Source organism: Brachyhypopomus gauderio, chromosome 11, assembly GCF_052324685.1.
Source record: "Brachyhypopomus gauderio isolate BG-103 chromosome 11, BGAUD_0.2, whole genome shotgun sequence".
Lineage (NCBI taxonomy): Eukaryota > Metazoa > Chordata > Actinopteri > Gymnotiformes > Hypopomidae > Brachyhypopomus > Brachyhypopomus gauderio.
Window position 1 is genome coordinate 9,168,818 of NC_135221.1, and position 25,325 is coordinate 9,194,142.

General features: G+C 49.1%; 2 protein-coding genes across 3 annotated transcripts in view; both read right to left on the minus strand.

The window, feature by feature from the left end:
- Nucleotides 1–15: 15 nt before the first annotated feature.
- Nucleotides 16–2,026, minus strand: gpr151 (G protein-coupled receptor 151). Its single transcript, XM_077021744.1, has one exon. The coding sequence runs from the start codon at nucleotides 1,833–1,835 to the stop codon at nucleotides 555–557; it is 1,281 nt and encodes a 426-aa protein (XP_076877859.1). The 5' UTR covers nucleotides 1,836–2,026; the 3' UTR covers nucleotides 16–554.
- Nucleotides 2,027–4,106: 2,080 nt separating this feature from the next.
- Nucleotides 4,107–25,325, minus strand: part of LOC143526929 (serine/threonine-protein phosphatase 2A 55 kDa regulatory subunit B beta isoform-like) — a 46,732-nt gene continuing 25,513 nt past the window's right edge. For both annotated transcript variants that reach the window (XM_077021742.1, XM_077021743.1), the window contains exons 2-9: nucleotides 11,470–11,567; nucleotides 10,602–10,767; nucleotides 10,037–10,149; nucleotides 7,978–8,155; nucleotides 7,403–7,567; nucleotides 5,412–5,581; nucleotides 4,650–4,741; nucleotides 4,107–4,528 (exon numbers count right to left, since the gene is read on the minus strand). In XM_077021742.1, the coding sequence (XP_076877857.1) occupies nucleotides 4,249–4,528; nucleotides 4,650–4,741; nucleotides 5,412–5,581; nucleotides 7,403–7,567; nucleotides 7,978–8,155; nucleotides 10,037–10,149; nucleotides 10,602–10,767; nucleotides 11,470–11,567 (1,262 nt within the window). In that variant the 3' untranslated portion in view covers nucleotides 4,107–4,248. The remainder of the gene's footprint in view (nucleotides 4,529–4,649; nucleotides 4,742–5,411; nucleotides 5,582–7,402; nucleotides 7,568–7,977; nucleotides 8,156–10,036; nucleotides 10,150–10,601; nucleotides 10,768–11,469; nucleotides 11,568–25,325) is intronic.

The following is a 25,325-nucleotide window of genomic DNA, read 5'->3' on the forward strand; positions in this document are numbered from 1 at the left end:
GCATAGGACACATAATCAAACATAATGAAGTTTATTTAGAACAAATGCATTTACAAAACATTTTCTCTTATTTTACATCTGTAGTTCTATTTATGTGAAGAGACTGTTATAAACCTTCATATGATGGTGTAATGTGCAGGGAATTAAAATGTTCCTTCTACATCCACATTCCTATCCAGAAACAACTATTTATAGCTTTACATATCAGACAAGTGTCCATAAAACATTTCTATAATTCTAGCTGATGATGTCTGTCTAATGTGTGTGTGTGTGTGTGTATAAGGGGCACTGGTACATTACAAATGCAACAGGTGAAACATTTCTAATATCAAACGAGGCTACTGACATTATCAAACGATATTTAACATTCAATAAGTGCCGCTCACAAATGACACTCGTTTGATCCTCTTGAAACTATATCCTGCGTTTAGGTCAAGGGAGGTCACTGGGTCGTAACTGCTGATCCTTGGTTCTTTTGCCAGAGTGAGAGGTGTGGGAGTGTTTAGTGGAGGGGGGGGGGTTTGTCTGGGGTGGTAGACCCTCACTGGTGCTCCTCACTGGCGCTCCCACGGCACGGGGTCGTTCTCCTGCGAGTGCGAGCCACCCTCTCGCTCGTTCCAGAACTGCTCCACGTCCGGCAGCACCACGCCGTCCTTGTTGGCGGGGTTGTCCTCTCCCCCGCCCCCGCCGTGCTCCTGCTGCACCTCCGGCCCGGGCTCCTCGCCCTCGTCCCCGCCCGGCTGGTGGGGAGGCAGGTGGGCGGACGTCTCGGGCCGGGGCGTGGGCGACCTCGGGGCGGTGGGCGCGTGCGGGCCCGGTTTGGGCTGCTTGGCCGGTTGCTTTCTCATGGTGAGCCGACGCCAAAGGCCCACGTAGCCCTCGCGGAACTCCTCGGACAGCGCCAGCACCACCAGCGGGTTCACCAGGGAGATGGCGAACTCCAGCAGCTGGGCGGCCAGCACCAGTGCCTGGGGAGGGAGGGTCCCGTGGCCGTCGAGGGCGCGCCGCGTCCACACCCACGCCACCCACTCCGGCACCCACAGGGTTCCCATCGCGACGCTCAGGCCCAGCACCATGAGCGTGAGCTTGCGCGAGCGGATCTGCGCGCGCAGGTTCTGCGTCTTGCTGGAGCGCCGATGCGCGCGGCAGCCGCACGCCCTGCAGAAGTAGAGGAGCGCGGCGGCGAGCGGAGCGCACAGCGCCACCAGCGGGTAGACCTTCACGTACACGGACATGAAGACGCGCGCGTCCGGGGGCACCAGCTGCACGCACAGCACCCTGCCTCCTCCATCCTCCCGGAGAGCTGCAAACAGCCAGTGCGGTATCGGGAGCGCGCAAGCCAGGAGCCAGATGAAGACCAGGACCACCAGCATGGTCTTCAGACGGATGGAGACCTGCTTGGTGGGGTTGCTGACGTACCTGAGACAGGCTTTGGCCATGACGGCCACGGTGAAGCTCTTCGCGGCCATGCAGGAGTGCAAGAACCAGTCGCAGGTTTTACACACCGACAAGCCCAGGGTCCAGCTGGCGTGGCTGTAGGCGGAAGCTCGAACCGGGCCGGGGAACGCCAGGACCAGCGCGTCGGCCAGCATCAGGTTGAGGATCAGCGCGTTGATCAACGAGAGCTTCCCCTTGCGCGCGTTGGACACCAGAACTCCGATGGCAGTTACATTCCCAGTGAAGCCGAGGACACAGACCACACCCAGGACTACGGGGATCAGCACCTTCAGCTCTCCGTTTTCCAGGTGTTGATATGCGCCCCCGTCCAGAACCGAACGTCGGTCGACGGTGCCGTTCTCCTCGCTGACGTTCACACCCGGCGAAGTGTTGTCCATCTCCACAACAAACGAGCTGAAAGGCTCAGAAAAGTCAAAAGCCGCGTTTTTACAAGTAAAGGCTCTCGAGGTTCAACTTGGGCAGACTTGTAGAACCGAGCGGGACCGGACTCGCTCCTGTCACCACCACAGGTTCCTCCGCAGAGAAAAGAGCGCGCAGGCTGGAGGAGGTTATAAAGGCGCGTTTGATTGACAGGAACCCCCAACCCCCCCCCCCCCCCCCCCCCCCCCCCCCCCCCCAAGATGAGGGTGCTGTCATTCTGACTGGTGCCAAACATCCTCTCGGGGCCAATTATGATGATTTCAGTTAATAAGCGCTGCAAGACACCACTTATAATAAGTTATTCGCTGTAATCGCTGGAAGCTGTGGTGCTTGATGATGGTTGGTTATCTTAAACTCTTTAAACAATGTGACAGAGAACAAAGAAACGTCTTGGTTAAAAATGAGAATTGGTTGCGTATGGTTCATTTGAAGTCTTTTTCAGTATGTTTAATTACTTTTTAAGACTCAGTAGAGTACTATCATGAGTAATAATCGGTTTGATATTTAGTTATATTAAAATTATAGTCTTCATACAGTATTGCAAGAACAGGATATTTTAATTAAAGTACTTTTAAATATTAAAACTTGTTTAAGATGTTTCAGTACTACTTATATGAATTGCTATTTTTTATTTCAGTCGCCACACGAGGGCGCAATTAATCCAATTTTGTTCTCTTGTTCCCATTTTGATGAAACAGCGCAGCCAAATTGGCATGATTTGTATGTCCACGGTACAGGTTACAGGGCACATGTCCAGGGGGCGTAGGATAGCCAGGCATCATACTAATGTCATGCGCAGATTTTAAAAAAAGCAAAAAAAAAAAAAAAAAAAAAATTTGTCAACTTGCACATCTTGTCATTTTTTATTTCAACAAATTCCAATAAGCATAAAGACTGCTTGTCAGTTAATTACATTTAAATACATTCTGAGCTATAAAACTTTGTTTCATTAAGAAGTTCACAACTGAAATTGCTTAAGAAGACATTACTTTTTTTAAGGACTTGTACCTAAAATTCCCTGATATCATATAACCTTCATGTCCAGTTAGGCTACATCGTGATACCGGTCTTCTCTACCCTTTCAGGTCATGGAACTTTCTAGCAGGGTGGTGCATTAGCAGTCTCCAATAAATGCTCAATAATGGAAAGTGAACTGTTTCAGTGAGAGGCAAAGGTATCTTACACTGCAGTCCTGTATACACCCTGCTGAGCAGACATTTTATTAGTAAATTACAGTGATTTATTATAAGGAGTGCAATTACAGCTCTCTCAACACTGCATCGAAGGAGTCAAATCCAGGGATGTACACTTCATAAATCATGAGCAAAACAGAGCAAATGCCGTGACCATTTGGCAAAATTTAAAAGTAATTAAATTTTGTGTTCTTGAATACATATCAGTTTCCTTCCTTTTTTATTACACAAAGCTATGCAGTCCACATTTCTTTAAAAACAGTCACACTCCACGAATCAATATATCACACCATCCAAAAACACCGCCCCTCCCCAACCCCCACCCAAACCCTCTCATGCCCACATACCAAAGGAAGGCACCACAGTTTTTAACATGAACATAAGAAGACGAAGATACAGCGACGTGAAACGAAACGACGTGTCAGTGACGCGCGACCCAGTGGGATCCACTTACACCGTGTTCTCTGCAAAACAAATCAGTCCAGTAGCAAAGAGCTGTGATCTGGTCCAGATCTTGAGTCTGGCCTTAAGCGCCGTAGTCTACAAGCTACGTTCACAGGCGATCGAGTCTGTGGCGGTTCTACGTTTCGCCAGCAGCTCTGTCGTGGCTGAAGGGTAATGGTGAGGGATGTCGTGGCATCTCTGTCTAATCCATCATGTTGGTTTTAAAGGCACCCTTCTGATTCACATGCCATCCACACAGAGGTGACAGGATGTAGAACAAATACAGCTGCAACTCAGCAGAGATTTGGCTTTCCAGTTGCCCACAGCTCTGCTGACGTCGTCCTCAAACGCTGCGTAGCCTCCCCGAGGCCGCTGTGTTAGCGCTCTTAGCGTGGCACGACTTCCCAGCAGCTTTCTTCAAGCGGAGAACCAAATAAATAGCATAAACAAAAGAGTCGTGGAAGGGCGAAACGTGGAGGCGATGAAAAGCGGGAGAGGAGAGCACAGCGCCTCTAATTCCCACGTGGCCGCCAGCATCCGTGTGCAACGTGCCGGGAGAGCCCGGGCCCTTACGTCCCCGGTCCGGCCACGCCCCCCCCATCACCTCACTCCGCCTCACATTCCTCGCCTCTTCCTCTCCGCACGCAGACGCAAGTCTGCCGGTGTATGTGAGTGTGTGTCTGTGTGTGTGTGCGAGTGAGTGTGTTTGTGAGCGTGGGGGGTCTGTGCTGTGCTAGTTGACCTTATCCTGGAAGATGTAGAGGTTGTTAGTGGCGGCCACGGCGATGATGTTCTCCTGTGGGTGCCAAGTGGTGTGGAGGATCTTCTTGCTGAAGTCCAGGCTGTCCACGCTGATCTCGTCCTTGCGCCGTTTGCCGCCCACACACACCTTGCGGGGCTTCAGGACGGCCCGTGGCTTGCTGTTCTCCCGCGACGCCTCCAGCGTCACGTCGCGCTTCGTGTTACGGTCAAACATTCGAAAGAAGTTGTTGTAGGAGCCCGTCATGATTACACTAGAAGCCACAACAAAATAACAGTCATTAAGACAACAAAACATGGTTAAAATAGGATAATACATGAGTGACTAATGTTTTTGCAGTTCCGCGCATAAGTTATGCGCAAACTTTGTCTGACCTGTCCGAGCCGTTCCAGACGCACTCGAACTTGTCAAAGATGCAGTCGTTCTCGTAGAGCGAGCACAGCTTGCTTCCCAGGTAGTCGTGCACCTGACAGAACAGACAGAGCCAGACGGCATCAAGGGAAGCGTTCGCTGAAATGGTAGCAGTACGTCCCAGTCGCAGTCCTGCAGGGAACCTTTTAGCGCACACAGCTCTCCTGCTCAAACCCTTCTGATCAACGGGCTAAGACCCCAGTGGGGGAATCGAGTGTGACAGAGCAGGGAAATCAGGCCACTATAAAGTGGAGACCCCCCCAGGACTACCCCCCCCCCCCCCCCCAGGATGAAGTATTACTACACTAGAGTGTTTGTTGCATAAGCCTTTAGGTGTAAGACGAGAGACATGATGATGTAATCCTCAGCTGACAGATGAAAGAAACAGGATAACACAAGAGAGCAGAGTTCAGGCCATCTATACCTGGACAGAGGTTGAAAGGTCATATTATGCTAAGGTTGATATATTGTGTGCAGGTCTGTGTGTGGGTGGGTGTGTGAAGTTGAAAATACACCTGGACCTTTGTTTTCAAAGTGATATTCTAAACTCTGCAAATGACATGAAAGCGTTTTTTTTTTTCTCAGAGGCATCTGTTCTACTGTGATATGATCTATTTAATTCATGTTTTGTTTTCTATTAAAGTAGTCTCACATGTTTCTAATGTTGTAATATGACTGCGGATGCCAAAAGTCATGAGAGGAAGACTGTGTTATAAGTCCTGCACCTGGTAGGTCTCCAGAGGTTTGCTCTCCATGTTCAAGTCCCACACCTTCACCGTCAGGTAGTCCCGTGTCATCAGGTAACGTCCACTGTGGCTAAACTTCACGTCTGAGATGGAGGAGATGATTTCGGAGAAGAACGATCGGTTGCTTGGGTCCTCGGGCTCTTCAAAAACTGCGTGAGGAAGAGCAGAGAGAGATGATGTCAGAGAAAGGTAAGAAAAGCATGGTAGCACCACATCCAGATCTCCGTAGGTTGGTGTTCTCAGATCTTCAGAGGAGTAGGTGGTACCTGCTTGCTTCTCTATTTGAGGAATCACATTTATTTCCCACTGACAAGAGTAAGACACTCATCCGGGATTCCAGATACCCAGCGAACCGGCGAGACGCGTTTATCTCAACTGCTTGGCGATTTCCCCCCTTCCTGCTTTGTTGACTCGGTTGTAGATTGGCGTGTGTTGTCTCAGCAGGATGTCTCCACAGCGGATAAAACCCAGGGGCAGAGGGAGCAGAGACACGGATCGATGGCGAGGATGCAGGAGTCTGTCCCAGGCAGAACCTTACCAGGCCTCGCTGGCCGCGAGGTAATGAGTCCTCCAGGGACTCCTCGCAGTCACGCCTTAGGGGGCCAACACCGGGGGGGTTGGGGGGGGACACAGGGCAACCGGCGCCTGCTCCGCCACTCTGCATGGCTCCGTTTATTTAGTGTTGGGGGAGGAAAAAACACACGCACACAACCTCCCAGCCCACACACACATACAACGGTACCAGATGATGTCTGGGACAACTGTATTGAACCGTTTATTCTCTGAGCCAGGTGGTGTCTGCTCACTGTGCGTAGACACACCAGGTGAAAAATAACAGCTTTGTGTAAAAAGCCCTGGCGAGGCCACAGGATAGCACCTCGCTCCACCCCTGGGGCATTTCTGTCTGGGGCTAAAATTCACCATCAGAATGCAAATGGCTCATTCAACAGGACGTGCTTCTGTGGAGCAGCAGGCCTATCAATAAATGCTCATGAAAGAAACCCCAACTCTTCCCACACTCAGATCTCTTCACATGCAGCTCGGCGTCTTACTACATTGATTTTAGTTTTTCACTCCGCTGCTGAAATGTCAATGTATTCAAAGGGATTTTGAAAGCGTGCTCATCTGGTCGCAATCTTGAAGCAGGCCCACAGACGATCTAAAGCCCTCAGGAGGTCTAATGGAAATTCCTCAGTGTCCGGTTATCAGTCGGGTGGTGCGGTGGGTGGGGGGGGGGGGGGCGCTACTGTACAGTCTCTATGGATTTTTCAGTCACCTCCGAAACACTACCAAATGAAATTAAGTGGGATAGGCCACAGCAGGCGGTTACGTTAAATATTAGCATAAGCGCTATCCCCTCCATCTCTCGCCCAAGGTGGGAGGCAGGCTAATCCCTGTCATGCCTGATATGCTCTTTGGTCTCTTGGGGAAGGACTTGAGAGTGAGGAGCTGGTTGCACTATGCATTTGTAATGTCTGAGTCCATTAGGCGACTGAAGCCTTCAGATAAGTCCAGGATGCCTTAAAGCAGACCGCTGTCGGTTCTGACTGAATTCCACTGATAATTATAGTGTGAGCATTAGATTTATTATCTGGAAATGTTTTGTTGTAAAAAAATTGTAACATAATAATATAATAAAACTGTAATAATATTTTATTATAACATTAGAATATTAGAACTATGTTATAATTATAGGTTTCTGATTTCATCAGATGTTTTTTGCCATCATGAGCTAGTGAAGAGGAATAATAAAGGCAGATGCCTCAACAGATGGATATAGACACTATATGAGGTTCTAGGTGTCTATATAGAACCATCTGGAATCATCTCCAGGTCACAGCTGGCCACCTCCTCACCTCAATAGAAGGCTTTGATGAAGTGATAGTATTTGTGAATTGAATTTGATCTCTTTTTTTCATGAAGAGATGAGGAAGGCACAGTGATTCTCTCTGGGTTCCCCGAGCACTCACACTTGGAGTGGTTGTCACACAGGGCCGCTGCCCTCATGTCACACAGACGGATGGAGCCCTTGCTGCTGCTGTAGACCAACGTGTTGCACTGGTGGGGGTGAAACTCCGCAGCTGTGATCACCTCCGTCAGCTCCTCCATGTTGGCTGGCTTAATGTCCACAATGTCTAGGAGCGCCGCTAAGGAAATGCTTTAGAATACCTTACGAAGGATTAATACATCAGTAAATAAGCGTGAGGGAAATGGAGTAATGAGAGGAGATAAATGAGTCTGGTTGGACGAGATCTGATGAAGGCACAATCCTTCTCACTGACGTTAAAGCACTTTGGTTTTAACTGTGCTATCTAAATAAGTATACTTAGCTAAGTAGCATATATCAACATCACTTAAACTTATAAAAACAAGTGTCTGTCTAGCATAGGCTGAGCTACGATTACCATGTCAAGGAACTGACTGTATTATCCATTACTCTGTTTGCCTGTGTATTTTTTGTGCTCTGATCCAAGAGCAATCCATGACCAATCTAAAGCAGGCCTCTGGCTGACCCGGCTCCCAACATCGCCCCCTGCAGGGATACTGAAGCTTCTGTTTGTGATCTCCAGATGCCACAGGTTGATCCGCAGGTCATCCGTGGACATGTACGTCTCACAGTCGCTGTTGACGGAGATGGAGTTGATGTGGTAAGTGTGGCCATTGGAGAACACTCTTCTGGGCGTGGCCTCCACCATGAGGTCCATGGGTCGCAGCACCGGCACCTGGCACAATAAAACAAGAATAAGAACAGGCAGCAAGATCCTCCACTCATCCCTCTTAAATGTGGCTGTCTCCATCCAGTCAAGCCATGCTGCTCTTCCTTTAGATCATTTAAGGAAGCTGTACTGAATACTGGAAGAATTCAAAAGACCCCAGAAAACCAGTGAATTTGGCGGTAGTGCGCCAGGTATTACATATGCCCATTTCACTTCACCACTTCTATTTATAGATGTTGCTGCATATTTAGCAGTTCACTGCCCCTAATTGGGGTCTAAAAGACCACGGTAATGGCTTTTGAGAGAGACCTTGACAATCGTAACTGTGTCCATGTGGTGGGCCCACACCGCCCACCGCGGCCTTCCTATTATGCACAGAGCTAAACCTCCACCTGCTGCACATAATTGCACCAAACGGATGCTGAACAAGCTTCGCCTCCAAATGTCATACATTTAGAAGCAGCAGGCGGTCTGTCCCGGAGTGATTTCCTCCCAATCACCAGACGCTCTGAAGGGCTATGTGACAGCCCACCAAGACAACCCATTACTACTCATTGTCTTCGAAGCTCAAATGTGTGTGTGTGTGTTTTTAAGTGTTTTTAAGGTCTGAATGTGAATCAGACTGTGTCTGTTCAAGATGCCACTTCATCTTAATCCATTCACAAATAGTACCATTCTTACTGATGATGGCGTCCATGAGGTGTGATGGCCAGTCATTGCTATGAATGATAATATATGCACCACCTCCTGTTTGCCAGGGGCAGACGACTGTGTGACTAAGAGAAGACGGCCACTATGCTGCCACTCATCTCTGCGCAGGGATGATAACTTTCTGAGCTCTAACTGAATAGATCAGAGAGGAAGATCTCCACCCCCCCCCCCCCCACCTCCACCTCTCATCTGTCCCCCCACCCTCACCTCTTCTCTGTACCCTCACCCCCACCTCTCCTCTGGCCCCTGTGCCCACTGATAAATCCATCGCTCTGCGTCTGCCACACATACATTTCACGCTCCGAATGGGATTGCCACCCTCCGCCTCCCCGTGGCCCATCTTCAACCCGACAGCGCTGGGTTGGACCACTGAGCTCTGGAGAGCTTTAATCCCCTTGGCCACGGTGTTGGAAAACAGAGACACCGCAGAACCCTCAAACAGCCACACCGAGCCGGGACCCCCAACCCCTTTAATACGTGGATTCAATCTGGACGTGTAAAGGAACAGGAGAGAGAGAGAGAGAGAGAGAGAGAGAGAGAGAGAGGATCGTGTCTTTTTCACCCACACTCATTGCTCTAGGCAGCTGGCTTTTGATTCAGAGAGAAACCCTGTCCATTGATGATAGCGGATCATTTATCAAAGCTGACTCTGAGCACAACTGTCGCTTTTTACGGGTAATAGTGAATAGTGACTGCTCTATGCTGCATTAAGAAGACGGCACACCACCAAGCTTTGGATAAACCGCTGGGAATTGGCAGAGCTTCAGTTTCAAAACATCCAAATCAGCAATTTGCCATTCTGAAGCCACAGTCAGCAGAATGCTCAATAGATTTAAAAGCGCAATGACATTCTATTTTACACAAATGGACAGCTCATACCGCACAATCAAACCAGGCAAACTAGCCGATCCAAACCTCCTCCTTTAAACTGCTGCCGTTGCACATATTTTCCTACAGTACAACTGCAGCGGTCATATCTTCTCCGTGCGGATCCGGGCCTTAACCAGCGCGAGACTCTCACATGTCCTGTCTGAGATGGCCATGATCCTGCAAGTTAGCCATTTCTTTGAACCCTCAAACATGCCACAACCTTTGCCCCCGCCTGCCACGGCGTACGAGGTTTCAGACCCGCCCGTGTTCGTTTGTATTCAGTGCTGCTCTGAGCGGCGCACTCACCCGCAGGGAGGTTATGGTGCTGGGGTCTCGAATCCTCCCATCCTCGTCCTTCAGGTTGTAGCCCTCTGGTCTTTTATCCCTCTCACTAATCTTCCACAGCTTCACAGTTTTGTCTGCAGGCACAGGGGCATACACAAGAGCACACACACACACACACACACACACACACACACACACACACACCAGTGTTAACACACTAAAGGGGGGGAGAGTGAGTGAAAAGCAAAGAACGAGAGATTGTACATGCAATCTGGCACAATACTGGCACGTGTCCAGCTCAGTGGAGTATGTAAGATCAAGTCGTACGATCTGAAAGAGAACGCACACACCCTCTGTGCTGAATTACTTGCCTGACAGATAATATATTCACTCTTTGTCTTAAACAAATGACCTCGGCGCATAACGTCTATTGCATGGCAGATCTTCATGGGATTTATGTCCTAGTTACTATTCTGCACAGAAACACACCCTGAGTTGGTCGTCATAATTAGGAACAGGGACCACAGCCTCGCGGTGGTTCCCCTGCAGTCATGGCTGCTGGGCCAGCCGATACCGTCCTACGTACCGTTGGTGGAGAGCAGGAAATACGCAGCGTTCTGCTGGGGAAGCCAGCGGATCTTGTTGATCTTCTCCTCGATCTCCAAGCTCTTCAGGTAGTCAAACTCAGGCTCATGGCTCTGAAACGTGCTGTAGACATTGTACTCGCCTCTCCTGTGAGGCTGGTTCTTACTCTGGATTAGAGCGGAGAAAAACGAGGAAACTTCTTAGCTGTCCAGATAGTTTTGATGCATGTAACAGCCCTAGCCGCTCTGGGTGCAGTAAACCTGTGTCTGTTGTTATTTACACGTAGTGTCTATTGTTAATTATATCCTGAATTAAACACAAGACATAATGCAACACTGCCTAGTACTTTCTTTGTCACAGATGGTACCAACTGTATTTACAGTCAAGAAGTACAAGAAAATAGGGGTGTGGTTTCATGCCAACCATCAGAATCAATTACCAAAATAGTCCATTAAGGACAACATGGATTCTCAACTCATGTGTGTGTGTGTGTGTGTGTGTGTGTGTGTGTAAAGAGGTGGTGTATATTGTCCTCCTGTGACTAGACTAACTACAGTATGGAGTCTCAAGTCATCCCCATACCCCCAATTTTCAAAGATTTAGTGAAATTAGAGCTAAACAGAGTCATTTAAAAGTGGTGTTACTGAAATCTCAACATACAGTGTTCTGGTGTTGCACTGATTTATACATAAAATGTTATTTTTTTGGATTTACAGTTCTTTGGGATCATTTTCTAGTGGGAACAGCATTTTTCTAGTGGGCGCAGCATTATCAATAAAACAGTAATGTTAAAGATGTCTGAAAGACATGCAGATATCTGACTGGAGTTCTGAGAACATGGTGGCTGTGTGGACCTTTCAGATGTTTACCTCCTGTTCCCTCTGGAAAACCACCACTCGTCCTCCCTTGTCTCCAGTAGCCAAGAGCTCCCCTGTTGAGTTGAACTCAACCGTGGAGATGATGTCGGCTAGACAGGGTCCATCAGAGAGAGAGAGAGAGAAAGTTAAAAACCACTCTCCCCCACTGCTCTTTGACGCATAGGAAAGAAATACATTTTGATTAAAAACAGCAAGTAAAAATCTCCTGCCAACTCCCCGTATTTCACCAAATCAGGTGACGCTGTAACTAGTGACACTGATGGGAAGATATTTTCACGCAATAAGATAACAGACTTATCAGACTTATCTGTTATTCAATATCTTAAAAAAAATTAAAGGCAATGTAAAAGGCTTTTCATTACAGGCATCCTTGGGATATTAGTGGCTTGTCTAGGACTGTGTGTGCACTCAACTGTCAAAAAACTAATTAATGTGGTGCACATCAGAACAGCATGAAAAAATGCCCTGCAAATTGACTTTGGTGATAAAACAATCCCAATGACCCAGTTCTGTAGAAAACGGGTTACAGGAGGAAAAGCCACAGGATGATCAAACACAGGGAGCACGGCACACAGCTCCCCAAATCAGCTCCCTAATCTCCAACCCCACTTCTCTTTTGTAGCTGCTGTCCGTACGCAGTAAGCACTGTGCATGCGTGTAAACTCAGAGCTGCTGTTTCAGCAGTTCGGTGGGGCTCCCCCCCCCCCAGAGACAGGGGCTTCATGCCACTGGAAACAGCCACTACTCCATCCGCTGGTTCTCCACTCACATCGCGCCTGCACAGAGACCAGAGCAGCTCCAGCGTTATGACCCCCACGCTCATGAGACATTCACAGAAGCTGTGCTGCCAGACGACGGCGTCCGCATCGCCAGTGCGCTCGTAAAACACGCACTCACGCACGGACGGCGTTCGGCTGAAAGGAGCGGACGCTGCTTCGTTTGCTGCGGACTGGAACACCGAGCAGAATCAGAACGATGACGGAGGGGTGTCTTTTACTAAACCGATCCCGGCCCAGCCAGTAACCTTAAAGCAGAACCTTTCTGTTGCCTCCCTGAACCGCACGCACGACGGTCCGGCACGGTGGTCCGGAGCCGCGGCCCTGTAATACCTCTCAGACATCCCCGTCTATCCCTGGTTAACAGATGCATGAGAGTTAGCGCAGGGCGTAGCGGCTGTAACGTGGTGTGAGGGACAGGAACCTCCCGCGGAACGCTCCAGAACACACAGCCCCCCCCCCCCCCCCCCAGGAGGAAACACCCGGGTAAGCCAGCTTTGGTTGTGAACTCATGATAAAGGGAGAGGCACAAACGTATGAAGACAGAGAGAAAGAGAGATGATTTTTTCTCTCTCACTCACTCCCCCCCTCCGTGTATCTAGAGCTGGCTGAACAGGGGGAGCGGGAGGAAGCTGTTGCCATGGCGACCACTTCCAGCCCAGTTTAGGAGCGGCACATCGGATCTCGCCGGGAGATCCAGGGACCGGCGCTACGCAGGGTGATGAAGGGCTGAGATTCTGCCCAGACTCATCCAGACTGCCCCCCCCCCCCCCCCCCCCCCCCCCCCCAATACTGGAACATGATGTGGGAGTGAAGGGACTGGGCTGTGGTGGCCTTCACGGTGCTACTGGACTCCTCATCCTCACTGTAGTCATCATATTATATTAGCAATCATCTTTATCTCTCTGCTTCAGACTTCTGGTTATAGACACTGCTGCTTATGAACAAACCACACATGCTCCACGTCCACCCTCACCCCCCAACACATGCACACACACCACCACCACCACCACCACCACACCCTCTCCCAACCCACACATACCACCACCACACCACACACTCTCCCAACCCACACACCACCACCACACCACACCCCACACTCTCCACGTCCACCCCCACACCCACACCACACACCACCACCACCACCACACCCCACACTCTCCACGTCCACCCCCACACCCACACCACACACCACCACCACCACCACACCCCACACTCTCCACGTCCACCCCCACACCCCCACCACACACCACCACCACCACACACCCCACACTCTCCACGTCCACCCCCACCCACACCACACACCACCACCACCACCACACCCCACACTCTCCACGTCCACCCCCACACCCACACCACACACCACCACCATCACACACCCCACACTCTCCACGTCCACCCCCACACCCACACCACACACCACCACCATCACACACCCCACACTCTCCACGTCCACCCCCACACCCACACCACACACCACCACCATCACACACCCCACACTCTCCACGTTCCACCCCCACACCCACACCACCACCACACCCCACACTCTCCACGTCCACCCCCCACACCCCCACCACACACCACCACCATCACACATCCCACACTCTCCACGTCCACCCCCACCACACACCCCACACTCTCCATGTCCACCCCAACCCACACCACACACCACCACCATCACACACCCCACACTCTCCACGTCCACTCTTACCCCCAACACATGCACACACACCCCCACCACACACCCCACACTCTCCATGTCCACTCCCACACCCCCACCCACACCACTGAGGTTTTTAAAGCCCTTATATAATGGGCTTTGCTTTGGTCACAGTGGCAGTGCTGCTCTGTGCTTTAGGGACATAATGGACAGGACATTGTGTGTGTGTGTGTGTGTGCGTGGGGGGGGGGGGGGGGGGGATGAGAGGAGGATTACCCCCACTGTCTCCCGGGATGCTGAACGCCTCGACATGTATAAACAGGCATAGTGGGAGCACCCCATTCAGTCAGTGACCCTGCAGCTAACAGCTTAAATCCCTACACACAAACAAGCCCAGATCCGATCTCCTTGATCTGGGTCATTCGTGTGACTATGGCATTCTCACTGCAGTCAGGTGAGGAGGACCGAGAGACATCCAAAACAGAGACAGGAGACAGAGACGAGAGAGAGACAGAGATGGGAGACACAGGCTGAAACATTAACCACAGATCAGACCGAGACTGAGACATTCACCACAGATCAGACAGCATATGAGACCAGAGGCACAGAGCAGGAACACTGGACACAGAATACATTCATCACAACTCCACTCCTCATAACCACCTCTGAAGTTCACCCAGCGAGGTAGGTGCTGATCTAATGTGGCCCCCGGAGACGCCACGTCTGTGTATTTCACAAAAACACCCCAGTGAGCATCTGCAAAGAAAGCTGCGTTTCACTTTAGCTTATGTGACAATCCTCCTCTCGGCTGCATCCTATTTATATCTTTAATAGATATACACATATAAAATAGATTTAGTTCTTCGGTTCAGTCATTGGAGAGAAGACAAATTTAGCAGCGTAGCAATGCCTGCTTCATTATCAACACATTATCCTGACTATCCTCACTAACAGCAGGAAAGAACTGATGATCAACTTAATTGTTCTCTTTGGCTGTGTAACCAGCTGGTGGGTAAAAAGGAATAAAAAACACAGTAATAATGGGGTTTTTTCCACAGTATTTTCAGATCACAATGGATACAATCAAGCCTCATCATACATTAGCCTATATCCAATTGGAATATATGTAGAAATATGTCACCTTATACAAGGGAAATGCATTTGTGATTTGTACTTTTAATTGATATGGGCTATTTGGGTGAAGAAGAGAGGGAGATGAAGGTGTTAGACTTTAATCAGACACTGAGCCTGTGTGTATATAGATTCTGGCTGATTATTACTTCATGAGAATGTGTCCTGAAGATGCCAGTTTGCCACTGCTGTCCCTGACAGATATACTGAGTAATGCATAGCAGTCAAGAGTGAATAAATCCTCCAGGCAGTCGGGTCAAAGGTCAGCGAGCCACACCAAAATCTAAAAAAAAAAAACGATCCGTCCTCCACAGCCGCTTCCCCCTATCATCACTCACCCGCCATAAAGTAGGTTACCGTGCCGACCTGTCCCTTCCCAGCATCCCCTGTGGCCTCCGAGCACGTCTGATAGGTGCATCCCCCTCAGTGAGGCTCGGCTCGGGAAAAGACTGACATGAGATGTCGTGTGTCCCCCCCCAGCACACTAATAACATCACAGCAACAGACTCCAGTCCAGTCATCTCCCTCCCAATGCATCCGCAGATTGAATTCCCTCACCTCTGAGTAGATGCAATAAGTACATGATTGAATTAGGGACGTCTTAATGGGAAAGTAGGACACTAGACACTAGCAGAGGCAGGTGCTGCCTGTGACTTGAGTAAACAGCTTAAGTAAACAGGATTGGGAGACTATGAACTAAATGGCTGGGTCCTGTAGAGGTGTAGCTGCCGTCCGTCTGCTGAAACCCAAAGAGCCATGTGGCGCCTGAGCTCAGCAGTCTGCCGTTGGAGAGCAGAGCGGATCCCGCGCTATGTAGGTCACCGCCAGGCGGCTGCTACACGGCACCTGCAGGAACACACATGCACGACCCACTCCAGAGCCAGAGCATCGCTGCCAAAGTCTAAGAGTGCTCAAATTTTTCTGTGCAAAGCCAGTTGTGTAAGGGGAAGTGTATTAGCAAGGGAGGTGGAGGCTTTTATCAATCCTCGGGCATGGTGATTGAGATTAGAGCAGTACTGCTGAGCTCTGCATGACAAAGGATCACGCTGCATACACACACACACACACACACACACACACACACACACCGAACATCCCTTCGTATAAAAATGGAGCTCTCCTTTCAAGATTCAAGATCTGCCACATGCTCAATAATATATGCTAGGAGACATCCGTGCTCCGCAGAGCTTGGCCAAGGAGCAAACACACTAGAGTTCTGAAAATGAGGAAGAGGAAACGAATCACGGTGCATCCAGCCAAGAGCTTGGACTCATTCGGATGTCACTTAGGGTTCAGTGCACAGCGGGTTCTGCCTGTCTGCTTTTCACACATTAGTACTCCTCATAAAGAGAGCATGCGGAAAACAATAACATAATTCAGCAAGCTACATATTTCAGCCACAATTTCTCTGATCATTCATTTAAAGTTACGTCCTCTTGACAAAACTGGTCAAACAGAGAGAGCACGAAAGGTCAAACGGAGACAGCGAGACTTCCTGTCCGCGTCCTCTCAATGTTTTACAGTTGAAAACGAGCCCATATCGACTGGGCAATCATTTCCCTTTCATGACCTCGTGTGCTCAAGCAAAGCAACAGCTGTGCGACCCGCCCGCTGTTCCGTAACACACGTCGGCCGTATTGACTCGCTCCCCCGATGAGCGAACAGAGTCCGGAGTCGACGGCTGGCTCTAAAGGGGGGGGGAGCAATATGGGGGGAGCGGTCGCAGCGAATATCGCCAGAGCGCAGGATATGCTGCAGGAATCCACTCCAACACCTGCTGCTCACACCTCGGCGGCTGGTTCATTACAGCATGCTCTCAAAGCACCGCCTCTGTCTCCAAAACACAACGTTTGGTGGAGGGGAGAGAAAAAGCTAATTAACCTTATTTCTTGGAAAAATGCCCTGTGGAAAAAGGAGAATGGAGCGGGAATAACAGCAGAGAGGTTCGGCATGTCTCCAGGGACACAGATGGGAGAATGTGTGTGTGTGTGTGTGTGTGTGTGTGTGTGTGTGTGTGTGTGTGTGTGTGTGTGTGTGTGTGTGTGTGTGTGTGTGTGTATGTGTGTCTTTGTGCATGGGAGTGGAGTGGAGCGTTGTTTGAAAGCTCTTATTGAGCTTTTCTCACACATCATTAACAGATACATAATTTAACCATAGATGTTCTGAACCTCTCAAATTAAGAATTAAAGCTATATGGTGCCAGCTAAAATCCAGAGACAGACAGACAGATACAGAGAACAGTGCTGTGAGACAGTGAGAGAAACACAGAGGCAGACAGACAGATACAGAGAGAGAGAGAGAGAGAGAGAGAGAGAGAGAGAGAGAGAGAGACTTTAGTTCCATATGTGAAATTGCCCATTCTTCTTTGGTGATAAAAATAACAAGGATTTTATGTACAGGGACAGTGTGCTTGCTATTTTTGTGCATGTGCATGCTTGTGTGTATGGGTGCATGCTTGTGTGTATGTGTGCATACTTGTGTGTATGTGTGCATGCTTGAGTGTGTGGGTGCATGCTTTTGTATACGAGTGCATGCTTGTGTATACGAGTGCATGCTTGTGTGTACGTGTGCATGCTTGTGTGTATGTGTGCATGCTTGAGTGTGTGGGTGCAAGCTTTTGTATACGAGTGCATGCTTGTGTATACGAGTGCATGCTTGTGTGTATGTGTGCATGCTTGTGTGTGTGGGTGCATGCTTGTGTGTGTGGGTGCATGCTTGTGTGTATGTGTGCATGCTTGTGTGTGTGGGTGCATGCTTGTGTGTACGTGTGCATGCTTGTGTGTATGTGTGCATGCTTGTGTGTGTGGGTGCATGCTTGTGTGTACGTGTGCATGCTTGTGTGTACGCGTGCATGCTTGTGTGTGCATGTGTGTTCATGCCCATGTGTGTGTTTGTACTCACTGTCAGCTCCTAAAAGTAATGCGGTGGCATGATGGAACATGTCCCTCACTCTCCCCGTCTCCCTCTTCTCTCATATGGGTGCATCCCTCAATAAAGTCCCAGAACCAAAGTAACTGCTGAATCTTTAATGTGTCCAGACCCTGGCCGCATGTCCTCCCACTGACACCGCAACATTTGTGCCTCATGGGTTTCTTCTCAATAATAAATGTGACCCTGTGGGTTGGGGAGACATTTCTTTTTATGATTAAAATCCTAAAGTGTGGCCCGGGGCCATTTGTGTTGGCAGTCTCGTTCGCTGTGCTTTGAACCCCCCCCCCCCCCCCCCCCCCCCCCCCCAATGAAACGGCCACCCCCACCCACCCCCCTCGTTCATGTAGCAGTAATAACAACTGCGGCTCGGTTGGTGCTGTTTGGGGCATTAACCTTAGGTGAACACAAGCGGTGTAAATTGCACTGCCAGGGTGGGTGTAGTAGGGTCACCTCCCCTGGGCTGTGTTGAGACTATGTGCCCAGGGTGGGTGTAGTAGGGTCACCTCCCCTGGGCTGTGTTCAGTCAGCGTGCCCAGGACGGGCATAGTAGGGTCACCTCAATAGGCTGTGTTGAGGCTATGTGCCCAGGACGGGTGTAGTAGGGTAGCAGTAGGGTCACCCACCCTGGGCTGTGTTGAGACTATGTGCCCAGGATGGGTGTAGTAGGGTAGTAGTAGGGTCACCCACCCTGGGCTGTGTTGAGACTATGTGCCCAGGATGGGTGTAGTAGGATAGAAATAGGGTCACACCCCCCCACCCTGGGCTGTGTTGAGACTATGTGCCCAGGATGGGTGTAGTAGGGTAGCAGTAGGGTCACCCACCCTGGGCTGTGTTGAGACTATGTGCCCAGGATGGGTGTAGTAGGGTAGTAGTAGGGTCACCCACCCTGGGCTGTGTTGAGACTATGTGCCCAGGATGGGTGTAGTAGGGTCACCCACCCTGGGCTGTGTTGAGACTATGTGCCCAGGATGGGTGTAGTAGGGTCACCCACCCTGGGCTGTGTTGAGAATATGTGCCCAGGATGGGTGTAGTAGGGTAGTAGTAGGGTCACCCACCCTGGGCTGTGTTGAGACTATGTGCCCAGGATGGGTGTAGTAGGGTAGCAGTAGGGTCACCCACCCTGGGCTGTGTTGAGAATATGTGCCCAGGATGGGTGTAGTAGGGTAGTAGTAGGGTCACCCACCCTGGGCTGTGTTGAGACTATGTGCCCAGGATGGGTGTAGTAGGGTAGTAGTAGGGTCACCCAACCCGGGCTGTGTTGAGACTATGTGCTCTGGCCATGTCCCCAGTCAGAGAGAGTGTAAAGAGAAAAACAACATTTGTAACTCACTATGGAATGTGTCATTTATTTCTTGCCTTCAATATCAGTGTTATAAATTGTAATCAACCTGCTGGATACCAGTCTGTACTTGATTCCACCGTATTGCCTTTCTTGTGGGTCTTCTTTACAATAAGAGTATTAAACCAGTACTGCAAATGCTGAATTATTAAGGTTGCGGAATACAAAGTAAATACACTCCAGATTAGCATTAAACAGGGAAAATACAGCCCATATTAACAATTCAAATGCTAACAGGCTCTAATTACATTTTATTCACTGCCATACATGTATCAAAACTGAAGTGTTCATTTAAATTTGCGGGGAGGTTAGACTAGGGTCTGTGAAGTCCTTATATACCAGTGAGAGTCCAGCAGTCCTGTGTGGAGGGCTGGGTCCTGCTCTGCCCCATCTCTGCAGTGCAGACTCCACTGCCGCACTGTCCTCTCCCCGCCAGGCAATATATCACATCAGGGAAACGCTAGAGAACCCCCCCCCCCCCTCCTCACCCCCCTCGCGAGGCCCTAGCCTGGCTCGTGCTGGATTGGGCTCGTAAAAGAGTCGAATTCGCAGCTTAAGATGACTGCTATCAGGGCGGCAGCTGCGTAGCGCTTTTCCGCAGGCTGCTGAGCTTGGGCACTGGAACGGAGAGATATGTAAACATGCGAGGGGAGTGTTAGGGCCAATTAAGCCTGCCGAGACCAAACGAAGATGAAGGTCGAACCTCCTTCACGGCAACGCCACATCCATCCTGCCGCTATTAGTAATCTGTCATTCGGCTAGCATCTGTGTTATGCTAATGATGCCCACTGACTCGGTAGAGTCTGCTTGTTCTCCCCACTCTGGTGATAATGTGATCCAGAAATATCTATCAATCCAATTGTCACATTGCCCTCATTATTACCACGATGTAAAATTACATGATTGCTATGCATATGAAATGCAAAAGAGTACTAATGCACATGTTACCTCAGCGAAAGCTAACATGGCTCCCATGACTACCATTTTGGAGTCATAATATAATTATATCCCTTAACATCACTATTAAAAAGCTAACCCACTTGATTCCATATGATAGCTTGATATGTTTTTTTCCTGTCTAATACAATTACAATGAGGAAAGTTAATATGTGGCATATTGGTAATTTAAAGCAATCATACACACCCTACTCTAGTGATCTGTGCTTATGGTATGGCTGTCAGTGCCTTATTGGGTTTGGGACTAAAGAAACCACTCATGGGCTACAAAGTTACTTCCCAAAATCTAATTACCATGGCACTTTAGTGAATTAGTCAAATTGGTGTGTGCATGTGCTCTTTAGAGAGGTCACCTTACAGGGTCATATGATTATTCACATTGATTGTGTGCAGAGAAAAGTCAATTGAATCATAATGATCCTTCTCTGCCATTACCTCTGTATATAACCAAACCTCCTGTGCATTACATTGCATTTGAGTTGTGATGCCACTGGAGAATCCCTCTATCACTCCAATTTAGGCCATCCTACTAAAAACTTTGTGGTGTGTGTGTGTGTGTGTGTGTATGTGTGTCTTTGTGCATGGGAGTGGAGTGGAGCGTTGTTTGAAAGCTCTTATTGAGCTTTTCTCACACATCATTAACAGATACATAATTTAACCATAGATGTTCTGAACCTCTCAAATTAAGAATTAAAGCTATATGGTGCCAGCTAAAATCCAGAGACAGACAGACAGATACAGAGAACAGTGCTGTGAGACAGTGAGAGAAACACAGAGGCAGACAGACAGATACAGAGAGAGAGAGAGAGAGAGAGAGAGAGAGAGAGAGAGAGAGAGACTTTAGTTCCATATGTGAAATTGCCCATTCTTCTTTGGTGATAAAAATAACAAGGATTTTATGTACAGGGACAGTGTGCTTGCTATTTTTGTGCATGTGCATGCTTGTGTGTATGGGTGCATGCTTGTGTGTACGTGTGCATACTTGTGTGTATGTGTGCATGCTTGAGTGTGTGGGTGCATGCTTTTGTATACGAGTGCATGCTTGTGTATACGAGTGCATGCTTGTGTGTACGTGTGCATGCTTGTGTGTATGTGTGCATGCTTGAGTGTGTGGGTGCAAGCTTTTGTATACGAGTGCATGCTTGTGTATACGAGTGCATGCTTGTGTGTATGTGTGCATGCTTGTGTGTGTGGGTGCATGCTTGTGTGTGTGGGTGCATGCTTGTGTGTATGTGTGCATGCTTGTGTGTGTGGGTGCATGCTTGTGTGTACGTGTGCATGCTTGTGTGTATGTGTGCATGCTTGTGTGTGTGGGTGCATGCTTGTGTGTACGTGTGCATGCTTGTGTGTACGCGTGCATGCTTGTGTGTGCATGTGTGTTCATGCCCATGTGTGTGTTTGTACTCACTGTCAGCTCCTAAAAGTAATGCGGTGGCATGATGGAACATGTCCCTCACTCTCCCCGTCTCCCTCTTCTCTCATATGGGTGCATCCCTCAATAAAGTCCCAGAACCAAAGTAACTGCTGAATCTTTAATGTGTCCAGACCCTGGCCGCATGTCCTCCCACTGACACCGCAACATTTGTGCCTCATGGGTTTCTTCTCAATAATAAATGTGACCCTGTGGGTTGGGGAGACATTTCTTTTTATGATTAAAATCCTAAAGTGTGGCCCGGGGCCATTTGTGTTGGCAGTCTCGTTCGCTGTGCTTTGAACCCCCCCCCCCCCCCCCCCCCCCCCCCCCCCAATGAAACGGCCACCCCCACCCACCCCCTCGTTCATGTAGCAGTAATAACAACTGCGGCTCGGTTGGTGCTGTTTGGGGCATTAACCTTAGGTGAACACAAGCGGTGTAAATTGCACTGCCAGGGTGGGTGTAGTAGGGTCACCTCCCCTGGGCTGTGTTGAGACTATGTGCCCAGGGTGGGTGTAGTAGGGTCACCTCCCCTGGGCTGTGTTCAGTCAGCGTGCCCAGGACGGGCATAGTAGGGTCACCTCAATAGGCTGTGTTGAGGCTATGTGCCCAGGACGGGTGTAGTAGGGTAGCAGTAGGGTCACCCACCCTGGGCTGTGTTGAGACTATGTGCCCAGGATGGGTGTAGTAGGGTAGTAGTAGGGTCACCCACCCTGGGCTGTGTTGAGACTATGTGCCCAGGATGGGTGTAGTAGGATAGAAATAGGGTCACACCCCCCCACCCTGGGCTGTGTTGAGACTATGTGCCCAGGATGGGTGTAGTAGGGTAGCAGTAGGGTCACCCACCCTGGGCTGTGTTGAGACTATGTGCCCAGGATGGGTGTAGTAGGGTAGTAGTAGGGTCACCCACCCTGGGCTGTGTTGAGACTATGTGCCCAGGATGGGTGTAGTAGGGTCACCCACCCTGGGCTGTGTTGAGACTATGTGCCCAGGATGGGTGTAGTAGGGTCACCCACCCTGGGCTGTGTTGAGAATATGTGCCCAGGATGGGTGTAGTAGGGTAGTAGTAGGGTCACCCACCCTGGGCTGTGTTGAGACTATGTGCCCAGGATGGGTGTAGTAGGGTAGCAGTAGGGTCACCCACCCTGGGCTGTGTTGAGAATATGTGCCCAGGATGGGTGTAGTAGGGTAGTAGTAGGGTCACCCACCCTGGGCTGTGTTGAGACTATGTGCCCAGGATGGGTGTAGTAGGGTAGTAGTAGGGTCACCCAACCCGGGCTGTGTTGAGACTATGTGCTCTGGCCATGTCCCCAGTCAGAGAGAGTGTAAAGAGAAAAACAACATTTGTAACTCACTATGGAATGTGTCATTTATTTCTTGCCTTCAATATCAGTGTTATAAATTGTAATCAACCTGCTGGATACCAGTCTGTACTTGATTCCACCGTATTGCCTTTCTTGTGGGTCTTCTTTACAATAAGAGTATTAAACCAGTACTGCAAATGCTGAATTATTAAGGTTGCGGAATACAAAGTAAATACACTCCAGATTAGCATTAAACAGGGAAAATACAGCCCATATTAACAATTCAAATGCTAACAGGCTCTAATTACATTTTATTCACTGCCATACATGTATCAAAACTGAAGTGTTCATTTAAATTTGCGGGGAGGTTAGACTAGGGTCTGTGAAGTCCTTATATACCAGTGAGAGTCCAGCAGTCCTGTGTGGAGGGCTGGGTCCTGCTCTGCCCCATCTCTGCAGTGCAGACTCCACTGCCGCACTGTCCTCTCCCCGCCAGGCAATATATCACATCAGGGAAACGCTAGAGAACCCCCCCCCCCCTCCTCACCCCCCTCGCGAGGCCCTAGCCTGGCTCGTGCTGGATTGGGCTCGTAAAAGAGTCGAATTCGCAGCTTAAGATGACTGCTATCAGGGCGGCAGCTGCGTAGCGCTTTTCCGCAGGCTGCTGAGCTTGGGCACTGGAACGGAGAGATATGTAAACATGCGAGGGGAGTGTTAGGGCCAATTAAGCCTGCCGAGACCAAACGAAGATGAAGGTCGAACCTCCTTCACGGCAACGCCACATCCATCCTGCCGCTATTAGTAATCTGTCATTCGGCTAGCATCTGTGTTATGCTAATGATGCCCACTGACTCGGTAGAGTCTGCTTGTTCTCCCCACTCTGGTGATAATGTGATCCAGAAATATCTATCAATCCAATTGTCACATTGCCCTCATTATTACCACGATGTAAAATTACATGATTGCTATGCATATGAAATGCAAAAGAGTACTAATGCACATGTTACCTCAGCGAAAGCTAACATGGCTCCCATGACTACCATTTTGGAGTCATAATATAATTATATCCCTTAACATCACTATTAAAAAGCTAATATTGAGTTCAGTTAGGTATACCACAAATCAAAACAGCTTTTTCCTGCTCATTCATTAAATATTAATAGTAAGGTTAATGTAAAAAGTCATTATTAACCCACTTGATTCCATATGATAGCTTGATATGTTTTTTTCCTGTCTAATACAATTACAATGAGGAAAGTTAATATGTGGCATATTGGTAATTTAAAGCAATCATACACACCCTACTCTAGTGATCTGTGCTTATGGTATGGCTGTCAGTGCCTTATTGGGTTTGGGACTAAAGAAACCACTCATGGGCTACAAAGTTACTTCCCAAAATCTAATTACCATGGCACTTTAGTGAATTAGTCAAATTGGTGTGTGCATGTGCTCTTTAGAGAGGTCACCTTACAGGGTCATATGATTATTCACATTGATTGTGTGCAGAGAAAAGTCAATTGAATCATAATGATCCTTCTCTGCCATTACCTCTGTATATAACCAAACCTCCTGTGCATTACATTGCATTTGAGTTGTGATGCCACTGGAGAATCCCTCTATCACTCCAATTTAGGCCATCCTACTAAAAACTTTGTGGTGTGTGTGTGTCTGTGTGTGTGTGTGTGTGTGTGTGTCTTTTTTGTAGTTAACGTGCCCACGTCATCACAAGCTCTCCCTGTCTGAGGCTTCCACAGCCTGAGGGACAGGAGAGAGTTTCTCTGGAACCCAGTTCTAAGCCCCAGGACGTTGATGCTCAATAGCTGCTCTCACCACCTGCTCTGTCCAGTCGGTGAGTCACTGTGGGCAGGGGATGGCCATAGGGGCGGGGCTGCGGAGACACACAGCAGGTCGCCGTCTGAGCTCACAAGCTATTATAATGTGAGTACCATGTTTCCGGGGCGGAATATTAAAGGTGTAGACCCCGACATAGCCAATGAAATACGAGGACTGATGGCATTCAGTCATAAATTACGACAGCCAAAATCCACTGCAGGACTAAAGGGAGTGGCTGTCCTCAAGGAGAGCTCGGTCATACCCATGTCTGTGTAAAGGATCTTAAGGTCTGTTTGTAGTGGAAACTGAGCTCAAATGTAATTTTGGTTCTCAGTAGTTTGACCTTTGAGCTTGCAGCAGAGAACAGTACAGCAATTGCAGAATTGCAGACTCACTTTCTTTATATAGTCTGTCACACTATCTGGAACCATTACAATGCAGTTTCTGCCACCAGCACACTAACCTTTGCTTATATTCCATTCAACACAACAATCTTATAACG

Coding starts and splice junctions, on each gene's coding strand:
- gpr151 (XM_077021744.1), bottom strand. CDS start 1,835: ATGGACAACACTTCGCCGGGTGTGAACGTCAGCGAGGAGAACGGCACC.